This window comes from Vulpes lagopus, chromosome 7, assembly GCF_018345385.1.
Source record: "Vulpes lagopus strain Blue_001 chromosome 7, ASM1834538v1, whole genome shotgun sequence".
Lineage (NCBI taxonomy): Eukaryota > Metazoa > Chordata > Mammalia > Carnivora > Canidae > Vulpes > Vulpes lagopus.
In genome coordinates, this window is record NC_054830.1 from 126,398,539 (window position 1) to 126,426,321 (window position 27,783).

The 27,783-nt window shown below is 39.1% G+C and overlaps 1 protein-coding gene across 1 annotated transcript; it reads left to right on the top strand.

Annotated features, from left to right (window-relative positions):
- Positions 1-27,783, top strand: CCDC112 (coiled-coil domain containing 112). The gene is made up of 10 exons (XM_041764407.1): positions 1-233; positions 9,977-10,098; positions 13,857-13,978; positions 16,976-17,065; positions 18,814-18,889; positions 19,508-19,898; positions 23,569-23,982; positions 25,641-25,736; positions 26,469-26,587; positions 26,992-27,783. Exons 1-10 carry the CDS (start codon positions 117-119, stop codon positions 27,032-27,034), a joined length of 1,590 nt encoding a protein of 529 aa, XP_041620341.1. The 5' UTR covers positions 1-116; the 3' UTR covers positions 27,035-27,783.

Sequence of the window (27,783 nt, forward strand, 5' to 3'; positions counted from 1 at the left end):
GCCCTGCGTCCCGTGGGGCTCCGCCGCGCAGGGAGCGTCTGCAGGACCAGGAGCTCCCGCGGCCCGAACCCCGTGGCCCGGGTGGCCGCTGCAGCCGAGCGGCCGGGCGAGGGAAGATGGCCGCCCTGACGACGGTCGTGGTGGCGGCGGCGGCCACGGCGGTGGCGGGAGCTGTGGCGGGGGCGGGCGCGGCCCCCGGGAGCGGCGTGGGAGCCGCGCAGGTGCCGCAACAGGTAAATCGCGGCGGGCCGGAAGCCGTGCGGGCGGCGGGCGTGGGCCGCGGGGCTGTGGGCGCCGGGGCGGGACGGGGTCGGGCCTCGCCGAGCAGGGTCCTCTGCAGCGCGGTTCCGGCCGGGGGCGCCGGGGGCGCCGGGGGCCTCCCGTGGCCGCGGCCGGGCCCGCGCCGGGCGTTGCGCTCTGCGGGCTTGTGCGTCCAGCTGCTTTCTCAGAGCCACGGCCATGCGGTCTGGCATCGAGGAAGGTCGGTGGGAACCGTGGCTCTGCCGCTTCCTGGCCTTGCGACGAGAACCTCTCCGCCGGCGACGCCGTGCCTTGTGGAAAGGCTGGATCCGAGCCTGGCACCTTGCCTGCAGCGGTCCTCACGTCTCACGTCCGGAGGGCCCTGGCCCAGTGCCTGGTAGGAGAGACTCGGGGCCGGGCGTGGTGGCTGCCCCGGTGTGTATCTGAGCGAGGAGCACAGGAAGAGATAAGTATGGGTGGTCTCACGTCCGCCTGGGACCTGTTTCTCTCGCTGAGGACCCGAGGATCCTCAGGAATGGTTGGATCCAGTTGCTTAAGGCAGAGACCTTCATTGCTCTCGTTCCCCCACAGCCCACACCCAAAGCCTGGGCAGCCCCTTCATGTTCTGCCTGCAGAGTAAGTCAGAAATCCCACCCTTCACGTCTCCAGTGCTGCTGTCCTTGCCCACACCGTCATTTCTCCCTGGCTGAAATACTTTCTTAATTGGTTTCTGTTCTAACATTCTTGCCTTCTTCAAGTATCCTCAACAGCCAGGGCAGTTCAGTCCAGTAATGACACTCCTCAGCTCAGAGCCCTCATAGTAAAAGCCCATGTCCTCACCACGGTCTACAGAGCCTTCCGGTTGTCCCTCAGACATGCCTAGCACTCTCCTGCCTTGTGAGCTTTGTCCTTGCGATTCCCTCTTCCCTCTTGATTCTATGGCTAGCTCTGTTTTTTTCTTTTTTAAAAAAAAATTTTTTTTTATTTATTCATGAGAGACACACAGAGAGGCAGAGACACAGGCAGAGGGAAAAGTTCCCCTCTCTGCTGAGCAGGGAGCCCGATGTGGGACTTGATCCCAGGACCCCGGGATCATGATCTGAGCCAAAGGCAGACAACGGTCAACCATTGAGCCACCCAGGCACCCCTAGCTCTGTTTCTTTCATGTAACTTTGTTCAAGTGCCATCAGCTCAGTGATTCTTTTCTTTCTTTTAAATTTTATTTATTTATTCATGAGAGACACACAGAGAGAGGGAGAGACATAGGCAGAGGGAGAAGCAGTCTTCATGCAGGAAGCCTGATGTGGGACTGGATCACCAGACCCTGGGATCACACCCTGAGCCAAAAGCATCTAGACGCTCAACCACTGAGCCACCTAGGTGTCCCTCAGTGCTTCTTTTCATGACTTACCCAAACTGAAACCCCTTACTCATCACACCCTATTCCCTCTTCTCGTTTTGTTTTGCTCCATGGCACTTATTACCAGTAGGCTATATGTTACATATTTTCCTTTTTCTCTTGTGTTTTAGTCCTGAATCATAGTAGGCACTCACTGAGTATTTGAGGACCAATACAGACTTGAAGGAAGGCTTTTGTGAAGTGAGGATAGGTTCTCTCTTTTTCTTCTTCTAAGAGAATATAGCAATTTTCTATCTTGACTTGAATTATAAGCTCAGGAAATTCCACCTCAGCCAAATGTTTCACAGCATTCCCCTGTAATTCTATTATGCTACCTCTGGCCCAGATGTCCAAGGGGGAAACAAGTAAAATATAATAATGCATTAAATACTTTAAAAATAATTTTTAACATTTTATTTAATGTATGATCCCAGGGGTTTAGCCAGCTTGCTGGCTTTCTCCATGAAACCTTTCTGGCTTACTCTAGTTCAAAGTGATTTGTTCTCTAAATTCTGTCATCATGTTTTGCCTGATAATGTTATTAATGGGCCTTTTTATCACTCCTTTCTAGTGATGTTTGCCTTTCCAGGGGTTGGATCAAAATCACCTGTGGAGCTGTTTGAAATATTTTATCTATTTCTGACATTTAGCAATGTCTGGAGACATTTTTGGTTGTCACAACTGGAGTGGGGTTGGGTTGTGTGTGCCACTAGCATCTGGTGGGTAGAAGTCAAAAGATAGTCCCCCAACAAAAAAATTATCTAGCCCAAAATGTCAGGAGTGTTGAGGTTGAGACACCCTGCTTTATATGTTTTCATCATTTTAGGGAAGGAAGAGCCTCGGAGTTGATAATGACAGCAGTTAACAATCTTTCAAGGGTGTTTGGGCTTTAAAAAAGAAATTAGAACCATGCTGTACCATATTGTGAGGTTTTTGAGGATTTTAGCTAGGTATAATCCATCTTTGCACTTCCCTCATATACCACACACACCTACACACTCAAATTCTCAGCTTACCACTGAACTTGAGTATTTGTTATATGATTAAATGCATGAATATTCCCACTGACTCTTATAGTGAAACCAACTAATGTTTTTTGAGGAGAGATTTTTCCTGATGACCACTTCATGATGTAAGAAATGTTTGCTAAAATAGCTAAAATTCCTGTATTAGTTTGTTAGGGCATACTAACAAAGTATCACAGACTAGGTGGCTGAACAACAGAAGTTAATTTCCTCACAGTTCGGAAGGCTAGAATAGTCCAAGGTTAGGGTGCTGCTAGGATTGCTTTGTGGTGTGAGCTCTCTCCTTGGCATGTAGATAGCTGCCTTCTTAAGTGTCTTCACATGGCCTTTCCACTGTGCACAGAGAGAGAGAGAGATCACCAGTGTCTCTTTCTCTTCTTTTTTCTTTTTTTAAGGTTTTATTTATTTATTTGACAGAGAGAGTACAAGCAAGAGGAGCAGCAGAGGGAGAGGGAGAAGCAGGCTCCCCACCGAGCAGGGAGCCCAGCCTGAGGCTCAATCCCAGGACCTCGGGATATGACCTGAGCCAAAGGCATGCACTTAACCAACTGAGCCACCCAGGCACCCCCTGTTCCTCTTCTTATATGGACACTAGTCCTATTTGGGTGGGGCCTCACCCTTATGATCTCATTTAGCTTTAATTACCTCCTCAAAGGCCCTATTTCCAAGTATAGTCACAAAGGGGGTTAGGGCTTCAATATATGAATTGGGGGGGAAGACATAAATTAGTCTATAACAGCTCCTTCACATTATTTTGGAGAAATTATCTTCGAAGTTTTAGAAACATTTTGTATTGTTTTTTATTCTATAACCTCCTTAGGGTATGGAACCTATAAAGAAATTTCTTATCCATAATGAAAAGTAATAACGCACCCTGTTTATCCTTTCTCATATTTATGTTTATTGATAATCCCCCTCACCATTGTTTTACAAGTCTGAAGACCACAAATCCTTACCTTCCTCTCAAATACTGTTTCCATCTTAATCATTTTAATAGTTGAATTATGAGTTTTAAAAGGTATCTATAATAGCATCACACTAGCGTGTGTCCCTGCTTTAAACCAGGATAGGGCTGTGTCCTGTTGTATTTTTTTCTTAAGTAAACTTCCCTCTGATGGCCTAGATGTTATGGCCCTTGGCTGCTTGGAGTAGTCCTTTAGTAATAACTACATTTCTTCTCTGACTTTACCTGATTACTTATAAGGAATTTCCTCTAGAAGATTATACACATGTGTAGGGTTATGTCTCTGTTCAGGTGTGGTAGGCTGAATAATGCATCCCTCCCCTCAGGATATTCACATTCTAATCCCCAATACCTGTGGCTCTGTGACCTTACATGGTAAAAGGGACTTTGCAGATGTGATTTAATTAGATATCTTAAAATGGAGAGATTATCTTGGCTTATCTGTGTAAGCCTAATGTATTCACAAAGGTCCTTTTGAGAGGGAGGCAGAGGGATCAGAGCCAGTGGTAGGAGATGTGACAATGGAAGGAAGAGGGTACAACGATGTGAGGAAGGGGCATGAGGCAAGGATGGCTTTTAAGAGCTGAAAAAAAGTATGGAAGTAGATTCTTCCCTGAAGTCTCCAGAAGGAACACAAACCTGCCAACACCTAGGGCTCCAGAAATGTGAGATAATAAATTTATGTTGTTTAAGCCAGCAAGGTTGTGTTAAACTAATTTGTGGTAAGTTGTTACAGTAGCATTAGGAAACCACTACACTGGGGAAGACCTGAGAAAGCCCTAAGCCTTCATCCTTGGCTGACCTTGAAGCTCTGTGCAAGTGATGAGTGAAGGCTGAGTTTGACTTGTAAACAACCTAAGTGTTGAAGGTGTACCCTGGGATGCGTGCAGACCTCCTTAGCAAGGGCTGGAAGACGTATTGGTTCTCAGGATCTAGGAAAACCTCTGACCAGTCAACCATTAGATGACAACTGAGCTAACCAGGCAGAGATTTCAGTGCCACACAAAGAATATAGTTTTCACAGAATTAGTTCAGGAAGTTGACTAAACAGCAACAACAACAAAGCTTGGGGTTGGAAGAGAATCTCATTTTGAGGCAAATTATATTTTTAATATAATTATTATGTTTATAATGTAATATAATTATTTTAATATAATAGATTAACCAAATTATATGTTTAAATATCAAGTTTTTAACAAAAAAAATATGAGCTATGCAAAAACCAAAAAAACACAAGATAATTTTTTTTTTAAGCAGGATAAAGAAACTGTCTTAAGGAAGACTAGGTGTTGGAAATAATAGACAAAGACTTTAAATAAGCTGTTTTAAATTCATTCAAAAAAAACTAAAGGAAACCATGGCTACAGAACTAAAAGAGCATGAGGATGATGTCTCACTAAATTAAAAATACCTATAAAGAGATTAAAATTGTAAAAAATTAAATAGAAATTCTGGAGTTAAAAAGTACAAGAACTCAAATGACATGTACCCTAAAGGGGCTCAGCATCCAACTTCAGCTGGCAGAAGAAAGAGTCAGAAACTTGAAAATAGGCCAATTCAGATTATCCAGACTGAGGAACAGAAATGAAAAAAAGAAAAGTGAACAGAGTCTCAGAGTCCTGTGAGACACCATGAAGATCATATATACTGAGAATCTCAGAAGGAGAGGAGAGAGAAATCAGAAGGGGCAGGAGATTATAAGAAATTATGGCGGAAAAACTTCCCCAATTTTTTTTTTAAGTAGGCTTCACATGCAGTGTGGAGCCCAACATGGGCCTTGAACTCATGACCCTGAGATCAAGACCTGAGCTGAGATCTAGAGTTGGAGGCTTAATCAAGTGAGCCACCCAGGTACCCTGAAAACTTCCCAAATTTAATGAAAAATATTAATCTACATATTGTTAGAGCTTGATAAACTCCAAGTAAACTCAGAGTTCATACCTGGACACATCATAATCAAACTGTTGAAAGACGAAGACAAAAAAAAAAAAAAATCTTGAAAGCACCAAGAGAAGGAAATTGTCATATACAAGAAATCTTTAATAAGATTAACAGCTGACTTCTTGTCGGAAACCTTGGATTCCAGAAGGCAGTGGAATGATTTAGTTAAAGTACTAAAAGTAAAGAACTGTTAAGGAAGAATTCTGTGTCCACCCAAATTATTCTCTAAAAATGAAGAAATTTAGACATTCCCAGACAAACACTAACATATATGCCAGTATATATGCCCTACAAGAAGTATTAAAGCAAATCCTTCAAAGTGAATGAAAAGACATAGAAATTCAAATCCACATGAAGAAGAATATCAATGAAAAGTACTGGTAAAGTAAATGGGGAGGTAAACATAGAAGTCAGTATAAATGTAGTTTTTTGTTTGTACCAAAATTGTTTCAGAAACTGGAGGAGGGGATTTTTTCAATTCATTCTGTGAGACTATTATCATCACCCTGATACCAGAATCAGACAAAGATCACAAGAAAGAAAATAACAGACTAGTATTTCTTATGAATACAGATGCAAATTCCCCAACAAAATATTAGTAACTGAAATCTAACAATATATGAAAAGGATTCATACCATGATCAGCTGGGATTTGTACCAGACATACAGGTTAGTTCAGCATATGAAAATCAATCAATCAATAATAGAACTTATTAATAGAGTAAAGGACAAATCACATGATTATTCCAGCAGATTTAGAAAGAGCAATTGACCAGATCCAACACCTTTCCATGATAAAAAAAACATTCAACAAACTAGCAGTGAAAGAGAACACATCAATCTGATAAAGGCTCTATAAAATGCCCACAGCTGAAATAACACTCAGTGACGAAGGATTAAAAAGCTTTCCATATAAGATAAGGAACAAGACAAGAATGTCCGTTTTCACCACTTACTGGAGATTCTAGCAAAGGCAATTAGGCAAGAAAAACAAATTGGAAAGGAAGAAGTAAAACTATCCTTATTTGCAGGTGGCATAATCTGTATATAAAAATCTTTAAGGGTCCACATAAAAACTACTAGAGCAAATAAATTCAGCAAGATTGAAGGATAAAAAAACAATCGATAAAAATTAGTTATAATTTTATATGCTAGCAATGGACAATTCAAAAATGAAATCAAGAAAATTTTGTTTATAGTAGAATCATAAGAATAAAACACAAGGAATGAAGTACACAAAAGTACACTTTCTTCACAAAAGAAGTAAAAACTTATGCTCTAAAAATTCCAAAACATCATTGAAAGAAAAGAAGGAAGACCTACATCATTGGACATTTTAGGCTCATGAATATGAAGAGTTAATATTGTTAAGATGGCAGTACTCCCCAGATTGATTTGCAGAGACAGTGCAATCCCTGTGGAAATCTCAGTTGCCTTTTTGTTTGTAAATTGATAAACTGATTCTAAAATTCATATGGGAAATGCAAGGGACTCAAAATAGCCAAAACAGTCTTGATGAACAAAGTTAGAGGACTCATATTTCTTAATTTCAAAACCTATTGTGAAGCTACAATAATCAACGGTGTGGTATTGGCATAAAGATAGACATACAGATTAGTGAGAGTTAAGAGGTAAAGCCTACGTTTATGGGCAATTGATTTCCAACAAGTGTACCAAAATAATTCAGTAAGAAGATTCTTTTCAGCAAGTGGTGTTGGGATAACTGGATATCTACATACAAAATGAAGTGAAATTGGACTCCTGCCACACACCATATATAAAAAAAAATTAACTCAAAATAGATGGAGACCTAAGTGTAAAAGATAAAAGTATAAAACTCTTAGAAAAAAATGTAGATGTGAGTCTTCATGACCTTTGAATGTTTCTTCTGTATAATATCTAATACACAAGCAGCCAAAGATAAAATGGATGAATTGGACTTTATAAAAATTGAAAATGTTTGTGTTTTGAAGGATGTTATCAGGAAAATGGAAAGATGACTCAGGAAAAAGGGGAAAATATTTGCAGGTCTTTTATCTGATAAGGGAGTTATATCCAGAACATATAAAGAATGCTTCCAGCTAACAATAAAAAAGACAACCCAATTTTTATTTCTTTACTTTTTAATTTCTTAATGATTTTATTTATCTGAGAGAGAGAGTGCATGCATATGCACACATGCATGAGTTGGGTGAAGGGCAAAGGAAGAGGGAGAAGCAGACTTTCTCCTCTGAGCAGGGAGCCCAACCTGGGGCTCGATTCCAGGACCCTGGGATCATGACCTGAGCTGAAGGCAAATGCTTGCTTAACCAACTGAGCTACCCAGGCACCCAAGACAACCCAATTTTTAAAGTGAGAAAGTAAAACAGAATTACCTTGTGATCCAAAAATTCCACTGTTAGGTGTATGCCCAAGAGAAAGCATATTCATACTAAAGCTTGCACAAAAATGGTCATAGTAGCATTATTCATATTGGCCAAAGAGTGGAAATAGCCCATTTTCCATTAACTGATGAATGGGTAAACAAAATATGGTAGATCCATATAATAGAATATTATTCAGCCATAAAAAGAAATGAAGTACAGATTTATGATACAACGTGGTTGAATATTAAAATCATTATACTAAGTGAAAGAAGCCAGACACAGGGTTACACATTGTGTGATGCCATTTATATTAATTGTGCAGAACAGGCAAATCCATGGAGTTGGAAATAGATTAAATGGTTGCCAGGGGCAAGTGGGGAAGAGGGGTGAGGAGTGACTGCTGGCACATCCGGGATTTCTTTTTGGTATGATGGAAATTTTCTGGAATTAGGTAGTAGTGATGTTTGTACACATTTGTGAATGTATTAAAAACCATTGAATTGTACACTAGATGGATATACTCTATGGTAATATGAATTACGTATCTCAATGAAAAAATATTTCCTAAATTCATTACTTTTTTTTTTTTTTTTTGGTTGCTTCTAGAAATGTAAACTCTTGTTTCCTTTCTCTCTCATCTCCTACATCAATCTGTCAGCAATTCCTCTTGGTTATAGATCCAAAATATATTTGGTCTTACTACTTTTTTTTTTTTTTAAAGATTTTATTTATTTGAGAAAGAGCAGGGGGAGGAGCAGGAGGGAGAGGGACAAGCAGACATCACACTGAGTGCAGAGCCAGACGTGGGACTCAGGACCAGGACCCAAAGATCATGACCTGAGCTGAAACCAAGTCAGATATTCAACCAACATAAGCCACCTAGGCAGCCCTGGTCTTACTTCTTGTTATATCTGCCACCACTCCCGTGCCCCTAGACACCATCATCCCTCATCCATGTTCTGGATGTACCAGCTCCTTCCTCCATCCTTCTACTTCCAGTCTTGCTTTACCTCCTCCCCCCACCTCCCACCAATTTATTCTCTGAAAATGGCCAGAAAGTGTTTCTTAAAAATTTCCATCTATCATGATATTCTTCTGCTCAAAACTCTTGAGTAAAATCCAGACTCCCTAAGTGACTTGAAATGCCAATGAGATAGGCCATGTACCTGCCTGTCTACCTTTACCTCCTACCAAGCTCCCCACCTCTACTAACATCATGTCATCACTGCTCTTTCTCTGCTTGAACCAGCCAAGGTCCTTCCTGCTCTGCAGCTTTTGCACACACTGGGCCCTCTGCCTGGGACCCCTTTCCCTACTCTTTGTGGCATGGCTGGCTCCAATATTCCTTAAGCGTCATCCCCTCAATAGAACTTCTGTGGTCATTCTAACTGAAAAACCAATCCTTTAATCCATTATCTCCATCTCAGTCCTGTTTCTTCCCTCTCCCCCGCTTTTTTTTTTTTTTTTTTAAGATTTTGTTTACTTATTTGCGATTGAGAGAACAAGCAGGGGAGCAGAACAAGCAGAGGGAGAAGGAATAGCAGGCTCTTCGCTAAGCAGAGAGCCCAATGTGGGGCTTGATCCCAGAACTCTGAGATAGTGACCTGAGCCAAAGGCAGCCCTTAACCAACTGAGCTACCCAGGCACCCTTATCCTGTTTATTTCTTAAGTAGCACTTATTGCAGTTGGTGTTTTTTCTTTATTGCTGGTTTACTTTTTTCTTTTTAAATGTTTCCCTCATTAGACTTTAAGCCTGGGGCCATATTGATGTAGGTCATCATTATTTCCCTGGTGTCCAGAGCACCACATATCACAAGTGTTTAATACATATTGCTAAATGACTGAAATACTTAGATCTTTTTGTAAAAATCCCCAGACTTAATATGTTTTAATTTAGCATTTTAAAATTAAATAAGATCGGCCCCCAAATTATCCCTCAAGAAACTTGATTACTGACACTTTATCTCCGAGAAAAAAATTCTGCCTTCATCTTTTGCCATTTTTATTATTGATGGTAAATCTGTTTTTGTTCTCTGTGTAGAATGACAGTGGTTTTGGTACTTTGGGTGGGATTCGTCCCTTTCAGCTTCAAAACTGGAAGCAGAAAGTCAGTCGGACAAAGAAAGCAGAGTTCATACGCACAGCAGAAAAATTAAGAAATCAGTAAGTATAAGAACATTATCTTCAGTTAACATTACTAGTTGTGTTATTTGAATCAGTGTATTTCAAGGGAAACAAGACAGTTAATTTGTTCAGATCGCATACATTGGTACATTTTCAAGATAAGCACTTGGTAAATATTTTTGAGTTCAGTGATTTTAATGAAGAGTCTGTACCCTCGAGTTGTTTTTCTTGAAATGGCCTTTTAATTGATCTCCCTCCCTCAGTCTCTCCTCTTTCAGATCCGTCCTGCACATCATGTCTAGAGTAATGGAGAAGTTGCCATTTACTTTCATTTTTCATTTTTAGCATATGTGTATTTTTTCTTTAAATAACCAGTGATGTCTGTCGAATGTTCATCATCAGCAGGACCATGATATAAGTATTGTAAAGGATGATCAAAAGAATTATAACTTACACACCCAACCCTACCCTGCAGTTGAGGGCTTTTTTTTTTTTTTTTTTAAGATTTTTAAAATTTGTTTATGAGAGAAGAGAGAGAGAGGCAGAGACATAGGCACAGGGAGAAGCAGGCTCCCCGCAAGGAGTCGAATGTGGGACTCGATCCCAGATCCCAGGATTACGCCCCTGAGATGAAGGCAGATGCCCAACCGCTGAGCTACCCAGGCATCCCAGCTGAGAGCTTTATACGAACACTGCTTGACTTTGTATAGTACTAATTTCCTAAGGAAATCAGGAGAAATAGAGCCTATTGTAAGGAATGGTCTCTAGATGGGCATGAATGTGGCAGTTCTGTTTAGAAATTCTGCCAACAAAAAAGTATACTGTTTGCGTTTTGAAACTTATACCATACTGTAGCTTTGGGAGATTGATTGTCTCTGCATTGATGTAATAGTTTTATTTTTAATACTCAGAATTTGAGGAAATACAATTTTATTTTATTTTTTATTTCTGAAATGTATGATTTTAGGTATAACTGGACTCTAGGTTAGGGGCTGGATTATGTTTGTCTCTAGACAGGGTAATCGGCCAAGTGGTTAATAGCCATGTTTATAGCAAACCAGTCAATTATGGCAGTATATATACTTTGTTTACCAGTATGTGTTAGGTTTTATAGCTCTGAATAGACTTTCTTCATCTTGTTATAAGATTTTGGAAAAACTCATGGAAAGAAAGAGTGTTAGAAAAATCCATTAATAGAGTGTTTCTGGCCAACAATTTTCATTGAATACAGAAAAGCAACAGTTTAAAATATAGTTCTGTTTTTGTTTTCAGCATAGGTAATACATTCACATGGTTCAAAAATCAACATACATCGAAGGGTACAGAGTGGAGAGTCTGTTTCACCCCAGATCCCAGTCACCCACCTCTTCTCCCTTTAGACAGCCACTATTTTTATTTTCTTATATCCTTCCACAGGATTTTTATTTGCTTAGGAGGAAATAAAAATACATATTCAGATTTTTCCTTTTTTATATAAGTGGTAGCATACTGTACATACTTTTATGCATCTTGTTTTGTTTTTAACTTAAGAGTATATCTTAAATACCAAGCAGTTGTTGATTTTTGTCAGACATGATCATGGCATTACAGTAAGTCAAGTATTCATAATCTCTAGAGATGCATATTCAGGTATGCTGGGGTGAAATTGAATCATGTAGTAGATTTACTTTAGAATGCTTCAGTTAAAGAGAGACAAAGAGAAGGGATTAAAAAGTAGAAGAGCTAGGTGAACCAAGAGAGGTAAAATTATCAAATCAGAGTGGATGTGAAGGTAGGCAAGGGGAGTCATTCAATCGCTCTCTACTTTTGGGGTGTATCTGATATTCTTATGTAAAACCTTTGTTAGAAGAAGAGTGCGTTTTGGAACTCTCTCCCTATCAGCACACAGAACACAGTATTGCTGTGCTGTATTCCAGGGCACAAATGCACCATAATATATGTAACCTGCCCCATACTGATGGACATTTAGGTTATATTCAGTCTTTTGTCATAATGAATCATAGTTATCTACATCTGTCCAATTGTTTTCTACATGTGTAAATGTATCTACAGGAAAAATTCCTAGAGGTAGAAATGCTCAGTCAAAGGCCCATGGGTTTGTAGATGTAATAAATAAATACTGTTAAACAGCACCCCACAGGCAATTTGTAATTCCACTAGAAATGTGTGAGAGGATTTATTTCTCCACAGTTTTATCAACAGAATATGTGTTTACACTTGTGATTTTTGTCAACCTGGTAGGTGTATGATGTTACCATGGTGTATTTTTACTTTGCATTTCTCCTACTATGAGCAAGGTTGGGCATCTTTTCCTATATTTAGCTATCTGTCTCCATTAGTACATTTTGAATGTCTTAGCAGGTAAATATTTCTAACCTAGGAATCACAGAACATAACTTACTGTTATAGCAAACCCTGTGTACATGCAGACATTTCTCTCTGATCCTATAATTTCCCCCACCTGCCACCAGAACCTGGATGGCCTTCCCAGTCCTCAGCACAGGACTCCCTCAGCCCTTTAGAGTTGACATGCAGACTGAGATCTCTTTATATATTTTTTTAAGATTTTATTTTTTATTCATGAGAGACATACACACAGAGAGGCAGAGACACAGGCAGAGGAGTGCTTCTTAAGCAGGCTCCATGCAGGGAGCCCAATGTGGGACTCGATCCCGGGTCTCCAGGATCAGGCCCTGGGCTGAAGGCAGATGCCAAACCGCTGAGCCACCTGGGCTGCCCTGAGATCTCTTCAACAGCTCTGTTCTATCTTTGGCTTCCTCACCCATGCTCATGTATTACGGTAATAATCTTCTCAGCCTTTGGGGCAGCCAGGTAGGGCCCAAGACGTCTCATCTGTTTACCCCACTGTACCTTATAAATATTAACTTTTTTTTTAATGGATGCCAAAGTAGAAAATACTGGGAAACTCTCCCTTAGGTTATATGAAATTAAGTCAGTGGCCAGAGATATCCCAGTATTCGTTAAATACAGGATTACTAGAGAATAATTTGTGTTCATTTCTGGAAGAAGAAAATAAACTTCTTTGACCAACCAGAAAATCTTTTTGCTAGTACTTGTTTTGTCTTACCCCAGGGTTCACACTAGCATTAGCACTCCTTACTGGTAGATGAACTAAATCCAAAGAGCAAAGATGACACTGAAGAAGCACTGAAGTCCTTATAGGTGATTTCCCTAAATATACTAAATATACTAAATCACCTTGTAGATGACTTCCCTAAATATACTAAAGTTCCTGTCTTTGTAGATCATTTGCCTCTTGAAATTTTAGGTTTATTAATATTAGTAATGCATTTCTGTAGTACGTTTTTACTGCATGAACGTCTGTCATATAATTTAATCACATCCTGGTTTAGGTCATTGAGATCTGTCATTCACATTTAGTGAGGAGGAGGTTCACTGCAGGGGAAGTTAAAGGTCTTGGCTCAGTTTACAAAGCTAACCCTATCTCCTATTGAAAGCAGCCATTTGCAGTGGTGGCCATTTTCAGGCCACAGCAAGATTGAGTTGGAATCAAGAGCCAAATAGCTACTGTGTTTTCAAAGTAAGTCCACGACTGCCTTTTCCAAAACTTACATTTTATAATTTTAATAGCAGTTCAATTACTCATGATTGTAATTGAACTTGACTCTTTAGATGTATTAATTCTAGTAATTATATATGGACTCCTTAGATGAATTAATCCATCTATAAGTACTGATTATAATGAGTGTCTTCATATTTTAAACAATTTAAAATATGTTTAATCATATTTATGCCATTTGTTTCTTTTTCTGAAGAGTTATTAACATAGAAAAAGATAAACACAGTCATTTCTACAACCAAAAAAGTGACTTCAGAAGTGAGCAGAGTATGCTGGAAGACTTAGAAAATAAATTGATTAACAGCAGGAAAACAGAAAGTAAGTTGAGTTCATGATGAGCTACAAACTGTTGAGTGACACTAAGTTGTAGTTGTTTTGCTCTCTCCGTGTGCATTGACTGTGTGCATTCTCTGTCAAAATCACTTTCTAGTTGGTAATAAGTCTGTCTTTTAGGGATCTGTATTTTTTCAAGTCACTATTCAGTCATTCGAACTGGATTGTTTTCTATGTATGTTTTTTTCTATTTAAGAGGAAAAAGAGGGTTTTGTTTTTTGGTTGCCACATCAGTTAAAATTTCTTAAAATGAAGGGAAATCAGTTCTACGGCTCTCATCGCCCTGGTGTTGTTGACTGAATAAGTAAACACCAACAGATGCAGATGCCTTACTCAGCTGTGGTAGGAGGTGGGCAAGGCCAGAGTTCCTTAAAACGGAGTTCCTTGTCTGTGATAGAAAACCTACCATTTCTGCCTCAGAGGAGCTATCTGTGCATCCAGTGAAGTGTAATACATGAGAAAGTACTGTATAAAGTGCACAATGACTATGTTCTGCTGTTATTAATAAATACTAATCACTGGTAACAGTGTATTAAATGTTGCTCTTAATGAATTCTGTAAAAATATCTTGTTTTGTTGTAAAGAGTTTCTATGTTGCAAAATCCTTGTTATAATGAAAAAAAAACTGAAGCATTGCATAAAGGAAAAATAATGGTTATCAACTAAGCATTATGAAATATTAAGACATATAAAAGCTACACTGCTTATACTCCTTTATAGTCGATTAAAAGAAATTCTTAAATGTTTTCTTTCAGAATCTAAGACTGCAGTATTATAAAAAGTCATCCTCTGTCAGTTAGTGGCAAAAATCATTCTTCCTCTTCTGTTGGGATGACAGCAGGCCCTAATATAATTATCAAATGCCTAGTTCTTTACTTTGTAGAGAAATCTTAACATCCCTCATTTAATATTTCTTTTTCTCAGTCCTTTTGTAGACAACAGAGAGATGGATCTTTTTTAAAATTAATTAATTAATTAATTAATTAATTTTAGAGAGCGAGAGTGTGAGCAGGGGTAGGGGCAGAAGGAAAGAGGGAGAGAGTATCTCAAGCAGACTCCCTGCTGAGTCAAAATCAAGAGTCAGACATTTGACTCCCTGCGCCACCAGGCAGCCTGAGACTGATCTTTCTATGTCTTAATCATGCCATTACTGGAGTATTTCCCTTCTGTGCATTCCCTTTTGTAAGACAACTTTATTCCTATCTTTTCATTTCCCATTGTTGTACAGTTCTGCCTCTCTTTATTCACACTTTGTGTTTATCTTATCTAGGAGAGGATGGAATGTGCTGTCTTAGCATAAGTATATAGAAAGTTTCTTCTTCCCATATTACAACTTACAAGTAATAAATACCTTTTCCTTGCCTCAAATATCGCACTGCAGTTTGGGCTTGCACTTATGTAATACTGTATGTGATGGTTGGCCCATTCTTAATATTAGTTCCAAATGAATAATTAAGGGATCATTTGCTCTATGACAGTATCACTGTAGCTGGTCAAACTATGGCAAAAACAAAATAACAAAACTTTCCTAGTTATTACAGTTTGCTCGAGAAGCTGCCCAACCTAGAGTTCTAACAGTGAGTGAATGAGACCCTGTAAAATATGTTGGATATGTTTCTGCTTTTATGGAACTCTTGAATTTTAATAAAAAGTAGAACAAACCATGGGGCACCTGGCAACTCAGTTGGAAGAACATGCAACTCTTGATCTCAGGGCCATTCAAGCCCCACATTGAATGTAGAGATTACTTTAAAAATTAATAAATAAATTACTTTTTAAAAAAAGGTAGAACAAAGCAAAACCTCATACACATGTGTGAGGTTTGTTAGCACTGACTCTGGGCCTATGGGTAAACTTAAAAAAAAAAAAATTGGTTTTAAGGGACGCCTAGGTGGCTCAGCTGGTTAAGTGTCTGCCTTTGGCTCAGGTCATGATCGCAGGGTCCTGGGATTGAAATTGTCCTGCCTTGGGCTCCCTGCTCAGCGAGGAGCATGCCTCTCCCTCTGCCTGCCACTCACCCAGCTTGTGTGCATGTTCTCTCTCTCTCTGATAAATAAATAAAATCTTAAAAAAAAAAAAGTAATTGGTCTTAAGGACTTTTGGACAAAGCTGTTTAGTGCTTCATGCTTATTTGTGGAAAAGTTACAAAAAAGAAAGAGGGGGTATAAAGTACCCAACGATGATAAAATAACAATATTATTATATGAATATATGATATTAGCATAATAATTTAAATAAACATTAAAGTAAGGTTATTACTTCAGAAAGAAAATAGGAAAAAAGAATCCAGTCTTTCTGCTGATACAGAACATCTGAAAATGTCTTTGAGACCATCATCTGGCTTTTATTGTGGGTCTAGCATGTTCTTTCAGGCTAGTCCCTTGTTTGAGCTTGATAACCTATAACAAAGGTACCACTACATGGCAGCTGGGGACCTCCTCAAGGCCATGACAATGACACCAGTGGGTCTTACCAACCCCTGTCACAGAGGATGTGTTTAGATAGCATTAATTCTCATTAGGAAGTTTGTTGTATATTCATGGAGTTAATATTGGTTAGGCAGTTTTAATATTCCAACAATAAAGATCAAATTCTGTTTCTACAACTGATAACACATTTAAAAGAAAAAAACTTTTTAAGAACAAAACATGAGTACATCTGAGCTACTATTCCATGTATTTAGAACAGTGTTCAATCACTCAATCTCCAAAGAGTTTAAAAAAAAAAAAAAAGAGAGAGAGAGAGAGAAAGAAAGAAAAAATTTAACCTAGTGGGCTTTTAAATATTGGAGGAAATTGTGAGTTACTTTATTTAGATCAAGGGTACTTGAAATGTTCAGGCTGTTTTGACACAAATACTCATCTTTTGTCCATTATTTAATTGCTCTTGCTTGTCTTCTACTAAGTGATAGGGATCAGTCTTTTGTGTTGCAACCACCTTTGTCATAGAGTTATTTAAAAAGTACATGCTTCTTCCTTGTAGGAGCAAAAATCCAGCAACAGCTGGCCAAAATACATAACAATGTAAAGAAACTTCAGCACCAGTTAAAAGATGTGAAGCCTACACCTGATTGTGAGTGAATTTAGATTTCATGTTCTGTCTTATGTGTTAGTATTTGCTATTGCTCATTAGAAATATTTATACTCTCCCAATAAGCACTTTTTCTGTTTGGCTTTACTGGAGCTAGGCCATACTGTATTGGTTAGGGATCAATAAAGATACATTAGATCATTAACTATAATATCTGGCATTTATGTGGTTGCTTTACCTTTAAAATGCTATCACATCCTTACAAGTTATGAAGTAGGTAGAACAGAGAATAGTGTGTACAGAATGGAAACTCTGGTCAGCTAATGAAGAAGAAAAAGATTAATTTTCTGATTCCTAGCCTAGTGCTTTTCCCACCATTGCTTTTTTCAAACAGTCACCTTTGAAATAATTGCATTTCGAACACATAAGGAAAAGGTTAATAGTACTGGGACAAAAGGTAGCAATTTGGAAAAAAATGAAGTGGCATTCTTACCTCCCTGCGTACACCAACATTCATTCCTGAAGGATCAAATCACTTATTAGTTACATGCTTTTAGGCAATTACTTGATCTTTCTGAGCTTTTATTTCCTTAGCTGTAAAATGGAGATAATCATAGGACCTACCTCAGGATTCTGGGGAGATGAAGTGAGACAATGTATATAAAGCACTGTTCAGTGTTTATAACCTAGGAAGCACTAAAAAATGATAACTATGACTCTCCTAATTTTTACTAATATATGAAGCCATAAATATCCTAGGAAACAAGTTTTTATAATTGTATTCTAGTTTATAAGTATGATGAAAAGAAGCCTTAAAGCCAGAAGTAGACATCACTGACTACTTCACCAAAAAAAAAAAAAAAAAAAAAAAAAAAAACAAAACCCAAACCATAAAGTTGAAAAACAAATTAGGAAAACACCAGCAATACATATGCAACTTTAAAAAACTAATGTCTGTAACATACAAAGAGTGCCGACAAATTGGAGCAACAAAGGTAAATAACCTAATGGAAAAATGGGTAAAGATTATCAGGTACTCGTTTATAGCAAAAGGAAAACAAAACACATTAAAAAAATGCTCAGGCTCATAAATGATCACAAAATATCAGTGAAATCAGTCATGATCCGTTTCACCTCTCATTTTGGAAATGGTTCAAGGTGCATAGGAGGTGGCTCTCAGGACCTGTATGTGAGTTAAGCCTCCCTGCAGGACCATGCACCAGCATCAATCATACTGTGAAGTGCGTATACTTTTTAATTTGGCATTTCAAATTTCCAGTTATTATCTAAAAACACTTGAGCATATAGAATCACTACACAAAAAATATTGACCTTAGCATTGCATCTATTGGAAGGCTCATCACTTGGGAGAACTAATTAAATGGTTGAGGGTGAATGTATAGACAATGAAATCCTATGAAGCCATGAAAAGAATGAGAGTGGACGCATGTATATTGACATAGAAAGTTAACCACATATTTGACTGCATTTTGTTAAATGAAAACTACTTGTCACAAGGCAGTACGTGTAGTATAAAACATTTCTATGGGAAAAAATAATGATATTAAGGTTTAATAACACATATTCAGAGGAATAAATCTGTTATTGGAAAAAAATAGTCATAAACATTAGCTTTATAAGCATAAGTGTCTTATCCTTTAGGTTAAAAAGTGTGTTTAAAGTAAGGCAACATTTCATTTTTTCTAACATTTTAGTCTTAGTCCTACTAAAATACAACATAACAGTCTTTGTGTGTGTGTGTGTGTGTGTGTGTGTGTTTTTTTTTACAGTTGTTGAAAAGCTCAGAGAAATGATGGAAGAAATTGAAAATGCGATTAACACTTTTAAGGAAGAACAGAGGTTGATGTATGTTTTAAATTCATTTTGATATAAAATTACTGACTTTTAGTTTTCAATAATTCTCCACTAGGTTGTTGTATATAAACCATTTTATTGTTCTGTATTTGGTATTAGTCATAACACAAGAACGGTTTAACACCTCTCTCCTTTTGTTTTATTTTTTAAATTTTTTTTTAAGATTTTATTTACTTATTCATGAGAGACACAGACAGAGAGAGAGGCAGAAACACAGGCAGAGGGAGAAGCAGGCTCCATGCAGGGAGCCCGATGTGGGACTCAATCCTGGGTCTCCAGGCTCACACCCTGGGCTGAAGGTGGTGCTAAACCGCTGAGCCACCTGGGCTGCCCTCAGCTTTTGTTTTAGCTTTGATTGCTTTTTATGTTTTAAGTGATTTTTTGCTTGTATTTGGACAAGATAAAAACTCTAGAATTTGAAAGATGTGGGTATTATTTTCCCCTTTTGGGAAACTCTTTTAAGGCTTAGATTTACAATGTTAATAATTTTAAGTCGAGAAGATGACATGAAAAGAGTAAAGAATAATGAAATTCAAGAGGGGGGAAAAGGCAAGGTTAATATGGATTGGTTTCTATCTTATTATTCAAAATTTACCTTTAAAATTTTAGATATGAAGAGCTTATTAAAGAAGAGAAAAGCACCAATAATGAGTTGAGTGCCATATCAAGAAAAATCGACATGTGGGCTTTGAGTAGTTTGGGAGCAGAGAAAGCTTTCAGAGCCATGTCAGGCAAGCTTCCTGGAGACAAAGTAATGCCAAGCACTCTTCCAGAAGAAGTGGTAGATTTTGAAAAATTTCTTCAGCAAACTGGAGGGCGGCAAGGGGGCTGGGATGACTATGACCATCAGAACTTTGTAAAGGTCAGAAACAAACATAAAGGGAAGCCAACGTTTATGGGAGAAGTTCTAGAAAACCTTCCTGGAAGAACACAGGATGAAGTTCAGCAGCACGAGAAATGGTATCAAAAATTTCTGGCCCTGGAAGAAAGAAAAAAAGAGGTAATAGTCATGACAATAGCTATTATTCATTGTATGTTGCTGCCTTCTAGGCATTGTGCTACCTCTTTAACACGCGTCATTAACTTTACAACTGCTCATGAAGTGCATTTAGAGTTTCTCAACCCACTGTCTTTTAAAAGAGAAACTGAGGCAGTGAGAACCTAAGTAATTTTACCCAGCTAGCGGAACTCCAGTTGGATTTCTTCAAGGCCGAGAAATACAACAACAGGCCATAAAACTTCTGATAGTGGGCAGAACCCTGTGTGTCTGCCTGAAATGTGGGAAATCCAGAGCTATTTAGGGTTTGGTAAAAGTTATCTTACCACCAAGGCCAGATTGTTTTCAATGGAAAATAGAGACAGTATGAAAAAGTCTTTGGTTCTTAAAAGTTTCTTGGAGTTTGGGAGTGTAAGCCTCACTGTTTATTTTAAAAGACTCAATATGTTGGCTACCCCAGAGGAAAGAGTAACTCTTCATGGTAGCAAATACCTAACAGGTTCCGTTTTCACAATAAGATGACTCTGGCTTTGGTTTAAACCAGGACTTCTCACCCTTGGCACTGTTGACTGGGCTGGAGACCTCTTTGCTATCTTGTGTCATAGATGGTTAGCAGCATCCCTAGTCTCCACTCTCAAGATGCCAGTAACACCCCTTTAGCTGTGATCATCAAAAATGTCAGATGTTGACAGATGCCCCATAGATGGCAAGAATTGCCCCTAGTTGAATACCATGGGTTTGGATAGTCTGTCTCAGTCTCTTACTTATAGACTTCAGCTGTAATAAACGTCAACTAGCTTGGTTTGACAGCAAAAGTATGATTGTTCAACAGATGACATACCTCAAAAGTGGTGAAGAAATGTTGATTCCATATTTAATTTAAAATTTTAGAGAATCGGTGCCTGGGTGGCTCAGTCAGTTAAGCATCTGCCTTCAGCTCCTTGGGTTGTGATCCCAGGGTCTTGGGATCGAGTGCCACATCAGTCTCCTTACTCAGTGGAGAACCTAGTTCTCCCTCTGCCTGCTGCTCTTCCTGCTTGTGGGCATTCTCTCTCTCTCTCTCTCTCTCTCTGATAAATAAAATCTGTATAAAAATAAAATTTTAGAAAAAATAACTAGGGTTCATTTGTTGTTTTTTCCCTTAAAAATAAGTTGAATGTAGGAAAATTGACATTTGGGACTTAAAGAACATTTTTTAAAACAATTTTTTTTTTAGTGAGAGAGCACACAGGCTCATGGAAGGGAGAGGGAAGGAGGGCTGGAGGGAGAGGGAAAGAAAGAATCTTAAGCAGACTCCACACCTAGTGCAGAGCCAGACGTGGGGCTCAATCTCATGACCCTGAGACACGACCTGATCCAAAATCAAGAGTCAGATGCCCAACTGACTGAGCCACCCAGGCACCCTGAAACAACTCATTTTTAAAAAGCCAAAATATGAGCTATTAAGAATTTATTTAGGCTTTTTTTCCAGGATACTGAAAACATGGGGTCCCTGGACCAGCAAAGCCAGCATTACCTGGGGACTTGTTAAAACTTACCAGACCCCTCCAACCACAGACTAAATCTGAACCCTGGGTGTGGGGGGAGCTATCTGTGTTTTCACAAGGTCGTTAGGTTATTCCATCACAAGTTAAAGTTTGAGAGCCACCTCTGTAGGGAAGAGGAGCAGACACAGTATTCTGGTAATAAACGTAAACCTGGATTCTGGCTCCCTCTTCTCACTCTATTTCCTAGTGTGTGATGACTGATCGAATATAAGGGTGAGGTGGGTGGGGTGTGCACGATGAGGGGCCATTTATTGTGATACAACATGTTGGAGGAGAAGAGGGAAGTTTGGGGGAAAGGATCAGGACTGTAGCTTTAACTCTTCTTAGTTTAAGGCGATGAGTAGGAGGGGTGATCAAAGGGCTCGGTGGGTGGAGCAGGTGACTGCATCTTGGGGTTGGGAGTTCAAGCCCCATGTGGCTGTAGAGATTACTTAAATAAAACTTAAAAAAAAAAAAAAGATGAGTAGGAAATTCTCCATGCTTACTTCCCACTTCCCTTAACATGTCCTGTATTTTGCCCAAATGAAGATACTGATTTTCAGACATGCCTTGAACTTTCTGGCCTGAGGACCCTTGCTTGTTTCTGTTTCTGGAGCCTCCATCTTTCTTTCCCTTTCCACTGCCAGCCCATCACAATCTGACCAGATCAGATGCTACTTCCTGCTTGCCCATCAGACACAGGAAGTCCTCTCATAATTTAGATTCTTCATATATACCTTTCTTTCTTTTTTCTTTTTTTTTTTTTTTTTTTGAGAGAGAGAGAATGAGCAGTGGGTGGTGGGAGGGAGAGGGAAAGAGAGGATTTCAAGCAGGCTCCCCACTGAGCGCTGAGCCTGACCTGGGGCTCGATCCCAGGACCCTAAGATCATAGCCTGAGCTGAAATCAAGAGTTAGATGCTTAACCAGTTGAGCCAAACCAGGCGCCCCTTGTTTATACCTCTTTTATGATGTGCGAGGGCGCATTCTCTATGCTGGTGTTTATGCACATATCTTATTTCACCTAGAACAGTGCTACTCAAACCTGGTCCATGGATGTTAGTTTGTTAACTATTACTGGTTTCCAGGAGAATAAATTGACTGCACCAGAATCAGCTACTCAGTAAGCTCACTGTTTAGTCAGTTCACTTTTTTTTTTTCCCTGTAGAAAACTTTCTCATGGAAGGAAGCAGGGCATTAATTTACATTCTGGTGTGAATTCCTGATATTTTTGTGGACCTGTGCTTTGAGAGAATCTGTACTAGATGGCACTTGGTATTGTTTTAATTAACTGTGGCTCCTACTACATTGCCTTGCATATAGTGCCCTTATCATAGGGATTTATCTAATGAATGTATGATACAGCATGAGAAAGGGTAAAGAAACTGTTTCCTGACTAGTGGGGGAAGTAATTCAGTGGATATATCCTTAATGGCTGCTAGCAGACTGCTAGAATTTTAAATAATATTTATATAGCCATATGCAATATAGCAATTTTACTTTTTTTTCACACTTGTGAATCGTTATGTGCCAGGCACTGACTCACTGACCCTTCACAACAGCCCTGTTTGAGAGGTACTACCCACCACTTTTACAGATGTGCAAAATGAGGACAGAGAAGTTTAGTGACTCATCCAAGTTCACATCTACTAAAATGCAGAACCAGTATTTGGTCTCAGATGGCCTGGCTTCAGACCCCATGCTCTCCACCAGCCCACTTTTAATTCCTCTTCTGATTTTTGACCAAAGGAAAGTCACTCAAAGTATTCTAAGCCTAGACAGAGAATTTGGAAGCTGAGTGGGATGATCAGAAGAAGAGATGTTCCCCATGAACGCAAAGGAAGGAAGTAAAGGAGAGGAGGCTACTTGATGAGTTGCAGTCCTTGTGAACCTAGGGATTCAAAGAAGAAGAGGAAGGCCAAAAGAATAAGCCATTACTCAGGGTTTAAAAGATAAATTTATTTTAAAAAAATGAAGTAGAAAAAAACCTGCATTTGTTTAGGGGGAAAGAAGCTTTAAAACTCCAGTAACCAGCATTCTGCCAACCATATTCTTTTTGGGAAGATGGATATGAGGTTGCATTTTCAAGTGCTCCTGGTTATTAAAAATATTTTTCTCTTGCTGTCCTTTTTATTTGTTTAATCATATAGTCTATTCAGAACTGGAAAACCAAAAAGCAGCAAAAGAAGGAGGAAATTTTCAAGTTAAAGGAAAAAGCAGAGAACCTATCTCTACTCTTTCATAATAAAAAAGAAGATAATCAAAAACGCAAAGAGGAACAAAGAAAGAAGCAGAAACTGGCCGTGGAAGCGTGGAAGAAACAGAAAAGTCTGGAAAGGTCAATGAGACGTGCCTCCCAGGTGAAGGAAGAAGAGGAGAAAGAGAAGAAGCAGCAGAAAGAGCGCCGACGCCAGTTTAAGCTAAAATTACTGCTGGAGAGTTATGCGCAGCAGAAGAAAGAACAGGAAGAATTTCTGAGACTTGAAAAGGAGATGAGAGAAAAGACAGAAAAGGCAGAAAAAAGGAAAGCTGCTGCAGAGGAGATCTCCAGGTTTCAAGAAAGAGTGAGTCAATACAGTTCCCGGGACATGCTTTCAGGGCTGCACGCAGCAGAACCCAGGGCTTCTCGAAGCCTGTCAGGCTGTACCCGGTGTTCGTCCAGTCGGAACAGGAAAGGCTGTTCCCTGATTTCCAGTAGATTGTAGTCTCGAGGGAGAGACAGGTGTTCAAGTGGGAGATGTCAGGAGAACGCGGTGATGGAGGTGGGTGGGGCCCGGTACTTCGGGAGATGGACAGGCAGCCCGGGCAGCTTCCCCCATAGCGGCGAGTGTCAGACAGGAGGTGACGCTGGCATTGACCCTTGGAGGAAAAAAATGGAGGGATCCTTACTGGCAGAGGGAACAGAGGAGTGGCCATGTGGCTTGGCCGGGAACTGGGAGAACTGCAGTAGTCTCAGGGCACCGTGCACACAGGAGATGGGAAGCAGCTGGGGATGAGGCTGCAGGGAGCAGCCTCATCAGGCTCCACAGGGAGCTGTGGGCCCGACTGCACAGGTCTGGTCTTTGCCAGACCAGTTGGTCCTACACCGTAGGTGATTTGCTTACTGGTTCACTGTCCGTATCCCCCCCATCGTCATGAAAGTTCCATGAGAGCAGAGGTTTTTGTCCTTTTTGTCCATCCTTGTACCCTAGGGTCTGCTACCATGGAGAAACTTGGGATATATTTAAGGGCATCCAGGTTACTGCTGAGAGGTAGGGGATGATCAGGGATTTTTAAAAAAACATGCAGAAGAAAAATACTAATCAAAGAAAGAGTTTATGATTTTACCAGTAAAGTGGAATTCAGTCCAAAAAATATTTTAAAAGACCAGGAAGGACTCTTTCTTTATTTTTTTGAAGATTTATTTATTTATTAGAGAGCTCGAGCACATTCAAGAGGCAGAAGAGCAGGGGTGGTGGAGCAGAGGGAGAGGATCTCAAGCAGGCTCCCTGCTGAGTGTGGAGCCAAGCTTGAGCTGGGGTAGGGGAGCTCGATCCCACCCTGAAATCACCCCCTGAGCTGAAAGCAAGAGTCAGATGCTTAACCAACTCCACTACCCAGGCGCCCCAGGAAGGATACTTTAGAATGAAAAAGTTCGCATGAGATACAACTGTTAGGAATATAATCATTAGGAATTCTTCTATGCATCCAAAAGACATAGTCGCAACTTTTCATAAAGCAAAAAGTAAAGGAAATACAAAGAAAAATAATAGACAAAAACGCAATAATAGGATATCTCTTAGTCCATATGTAAAAATATTCCTAAATAACAAAAGATCACATGCATTCTCCCCACCCCCCCCCCCACCCAAAAAAGGTGAGCAGGCCACACAATAAAAGACCATGGGGAAAATAAAGAAATCCTGTAAAATGAAAAAAATTCAAGAGATCTAAAACCAGACATATCTATATCAGTAAGTGAAAATGGGCTTAGGTCAACTATTAAAAGGAGTTTTAGATTAAACCATAGAATAAAACAAGATAGCTAAAAAAAAGTGCATGTCTTACATTTATATTCAGGAAAAATACAGCTCTTAGCTTTTGTTGCAAAAAAGTTAATTATTGGAGGAGTAGTGATACTTAGGGTAATTTAATTTTACCTACAAGCAACCAACCTTTAAGTCAAATTCCAACTAATTTTATTTTCTTAATATTGCCCTTCTTTTGTTGGTGTATTTCTTAGGATTTACATAAACTCAAATTGAAAATTCTGGATCGACAGTTAAAGGAAGATGAAAAGGCAGAAAAACAAAGAAAACTGGCAAAATTGAAAGAAAAGGTACTGCGTGCTGAGATTCATTTATTTTTATTGGTACTATCCTAGACCCTTGATCTGTAAGGAGACAAGCATAAAACCCACTTTCCATCCATCCGTACTGTATTTCGGTGTCATTTCCCCCAAGTCTCGTACTTGCCCATTCACATAACGTGAAGCCCACCTTCGTGCAACTTAAGCAACTGTCATCGGAATTCTCTCGTTTCACCTTCTCAGCACCTTATTCTCTTTTACCCTGAGTTTTCTCTTCCTACACTCCCTTCTGTTTTTCATTTTCTCTTTATGTCCCTCTGTGTCAGACGTCCGGCAGCTTAGGAGCACTGCTCAGTATCCCTGGTAGTGCATGGACTTCAGATGTTGGTGCCTTTCATGGGAGCAAAGAACTTCTGGTGGTTATTTATCCTAAGTCCATTGTCTGGCTATCCCACCGTCGTACTTGGCTGCATTACACTTCCCTCAGAATAGAAACAGAGAAAAATAGAACCACAGTGGAAACAGAACAAAATAATTGGACTAGAAAAAATGAAACTAAATTAACAGTTTGTTAATAGATTGATGGAGTCCAGGTTTTATGTCAGGTCTAGGAGCACAGTGAGAAGTTTACTGAAAAGGTTATTAACAGTTTTATTTCTGTTTAGCTAATATCAAGGATGTTTCTTATAACTGCTTGCTGTTGTTACTAAGGATCTCACTCACTAGTCCAAACTTAATAGTTCATTTTCTTTCTGATTACAGGTTGAAAACAACATTAGTAGAGATCCCTCTAGGCTTTACAGACCTACCAAAGGTTGGGAGGAAAGGGCCAAAAAGACAGGACCCACCAGCTCTGGGCCACTTCTGCATATCCCACACAGGTAAAAAGGAGTTAGAGTGGGTGTCCACTTTATAACAATTATTAAATATAACTACATGTTTATATTTTGTACAGTTTCTATATATATGCTATATTTTACAATAGAAAGTTGATAAAAGTTGCTAAGTAATGTTCATTTATATAGATGTTCTAGCATTCCTAGACTTTGAAAACTTGAGCTATTTATTCTTACCCAGTAATATAGAGTGGCATTTCACATGGGGGCTGGACTCTGTCATGCATTACTCAACAGTCTGTGTGGTCAAAATCACCCATGAAAAGCCTTTTACTTACCCAGGAGGCATATTGTAATCTCTTTCAGTGAGCCCACCATAGAATTTTAATTAATTAGGATTTTTAAAAATTTTCCTTTGTATTTATAATTGCTCTTCTTCTTCTTCCTAGGGCTATTCCAACCTGGAGACAAGGACTTCAGAAAAGAATATGAGATAATGAAGTTGGTATTCAGTTGATGAGAATGTCCACATATTCATAACGGGAGAGAGTCACTAACCATGTTCTTAAATTGTACTAGCCCCATTCAGATTGATAACTGTGTTGTATGTGAATCAACAGGCAGTGAGTTTCGTGTGGCACTGTTGTATTTCCTGTTTCTACTCAGAGGGTATTTAATGTGTCTGTTGGCCTATTATTGATGTAAAAGTCTTTTAAATAAGTTGATGCTACAAACGTTATTTCATTTAAATACTCAGAACACTGCAAAGATATTTTGTTTTTGTCATGGCATGGCAAAATAAATTGGGACAATCATAGAGTAACATTTTTTTTAAACAAAAATTTTGTAACATTTATAACCTGGAGGTGAATTAGCCCAAGTAACAAAAATATGAAGGTTTTCCTGTTGGCAGGGGTGGGGTGGGGGTGGGAGAATAAGGTAGTATTTTTCTAAGCTTAACAAATTGGTAGTTTGTCAGTTGCTACATTTTTTGCGTAATAAATATTTTGTATTTGTTGGAAGCATGCTTTGTTTTAGAGAATATTTATTTTAAAAATATGCCTTAACTCATCTATACCCTATTATTTATATTATCAATATTTTTTTATTTTCTTTAGCTATTCCAAATTTCCCTCCAGCCTTTCTGGACTTGACACATTTATAAAACCTTTGTGTCTTTCACATCTTCCTGGCTGATGCAGTTTTCTTTACTGCTTCTGTTTGGCTCAAAATATTTGGTT

What these genes read in the sequence shown, in the direction of transcription:
- CCDC112 (XM_041764407.1), top strand. Translation starts at nt 117, where the DNA reads ATGGCCGCCCTGACGACGGTCGTGGTGGCGGCGGCGGCCACGGCGGTG. An exon ending in TGGAAGAAAGAAAAAAAGAG is followed by an intron (nt 19,899 to 23,568) that starts GTAATAGTCATG and finishes TTAATCATATAG; the next exon opens with TCTATTCAGAACTGGAAAAC. An exon ending in CTTCTGCATATCCCACACAG is followed by an intron (nt 26,588 to 26,991) that starts GTAAAAAGGAGT and finishes TCTTCTTCCTAG; the next exon opens with GGCTATTCCAACCTGGAGAC.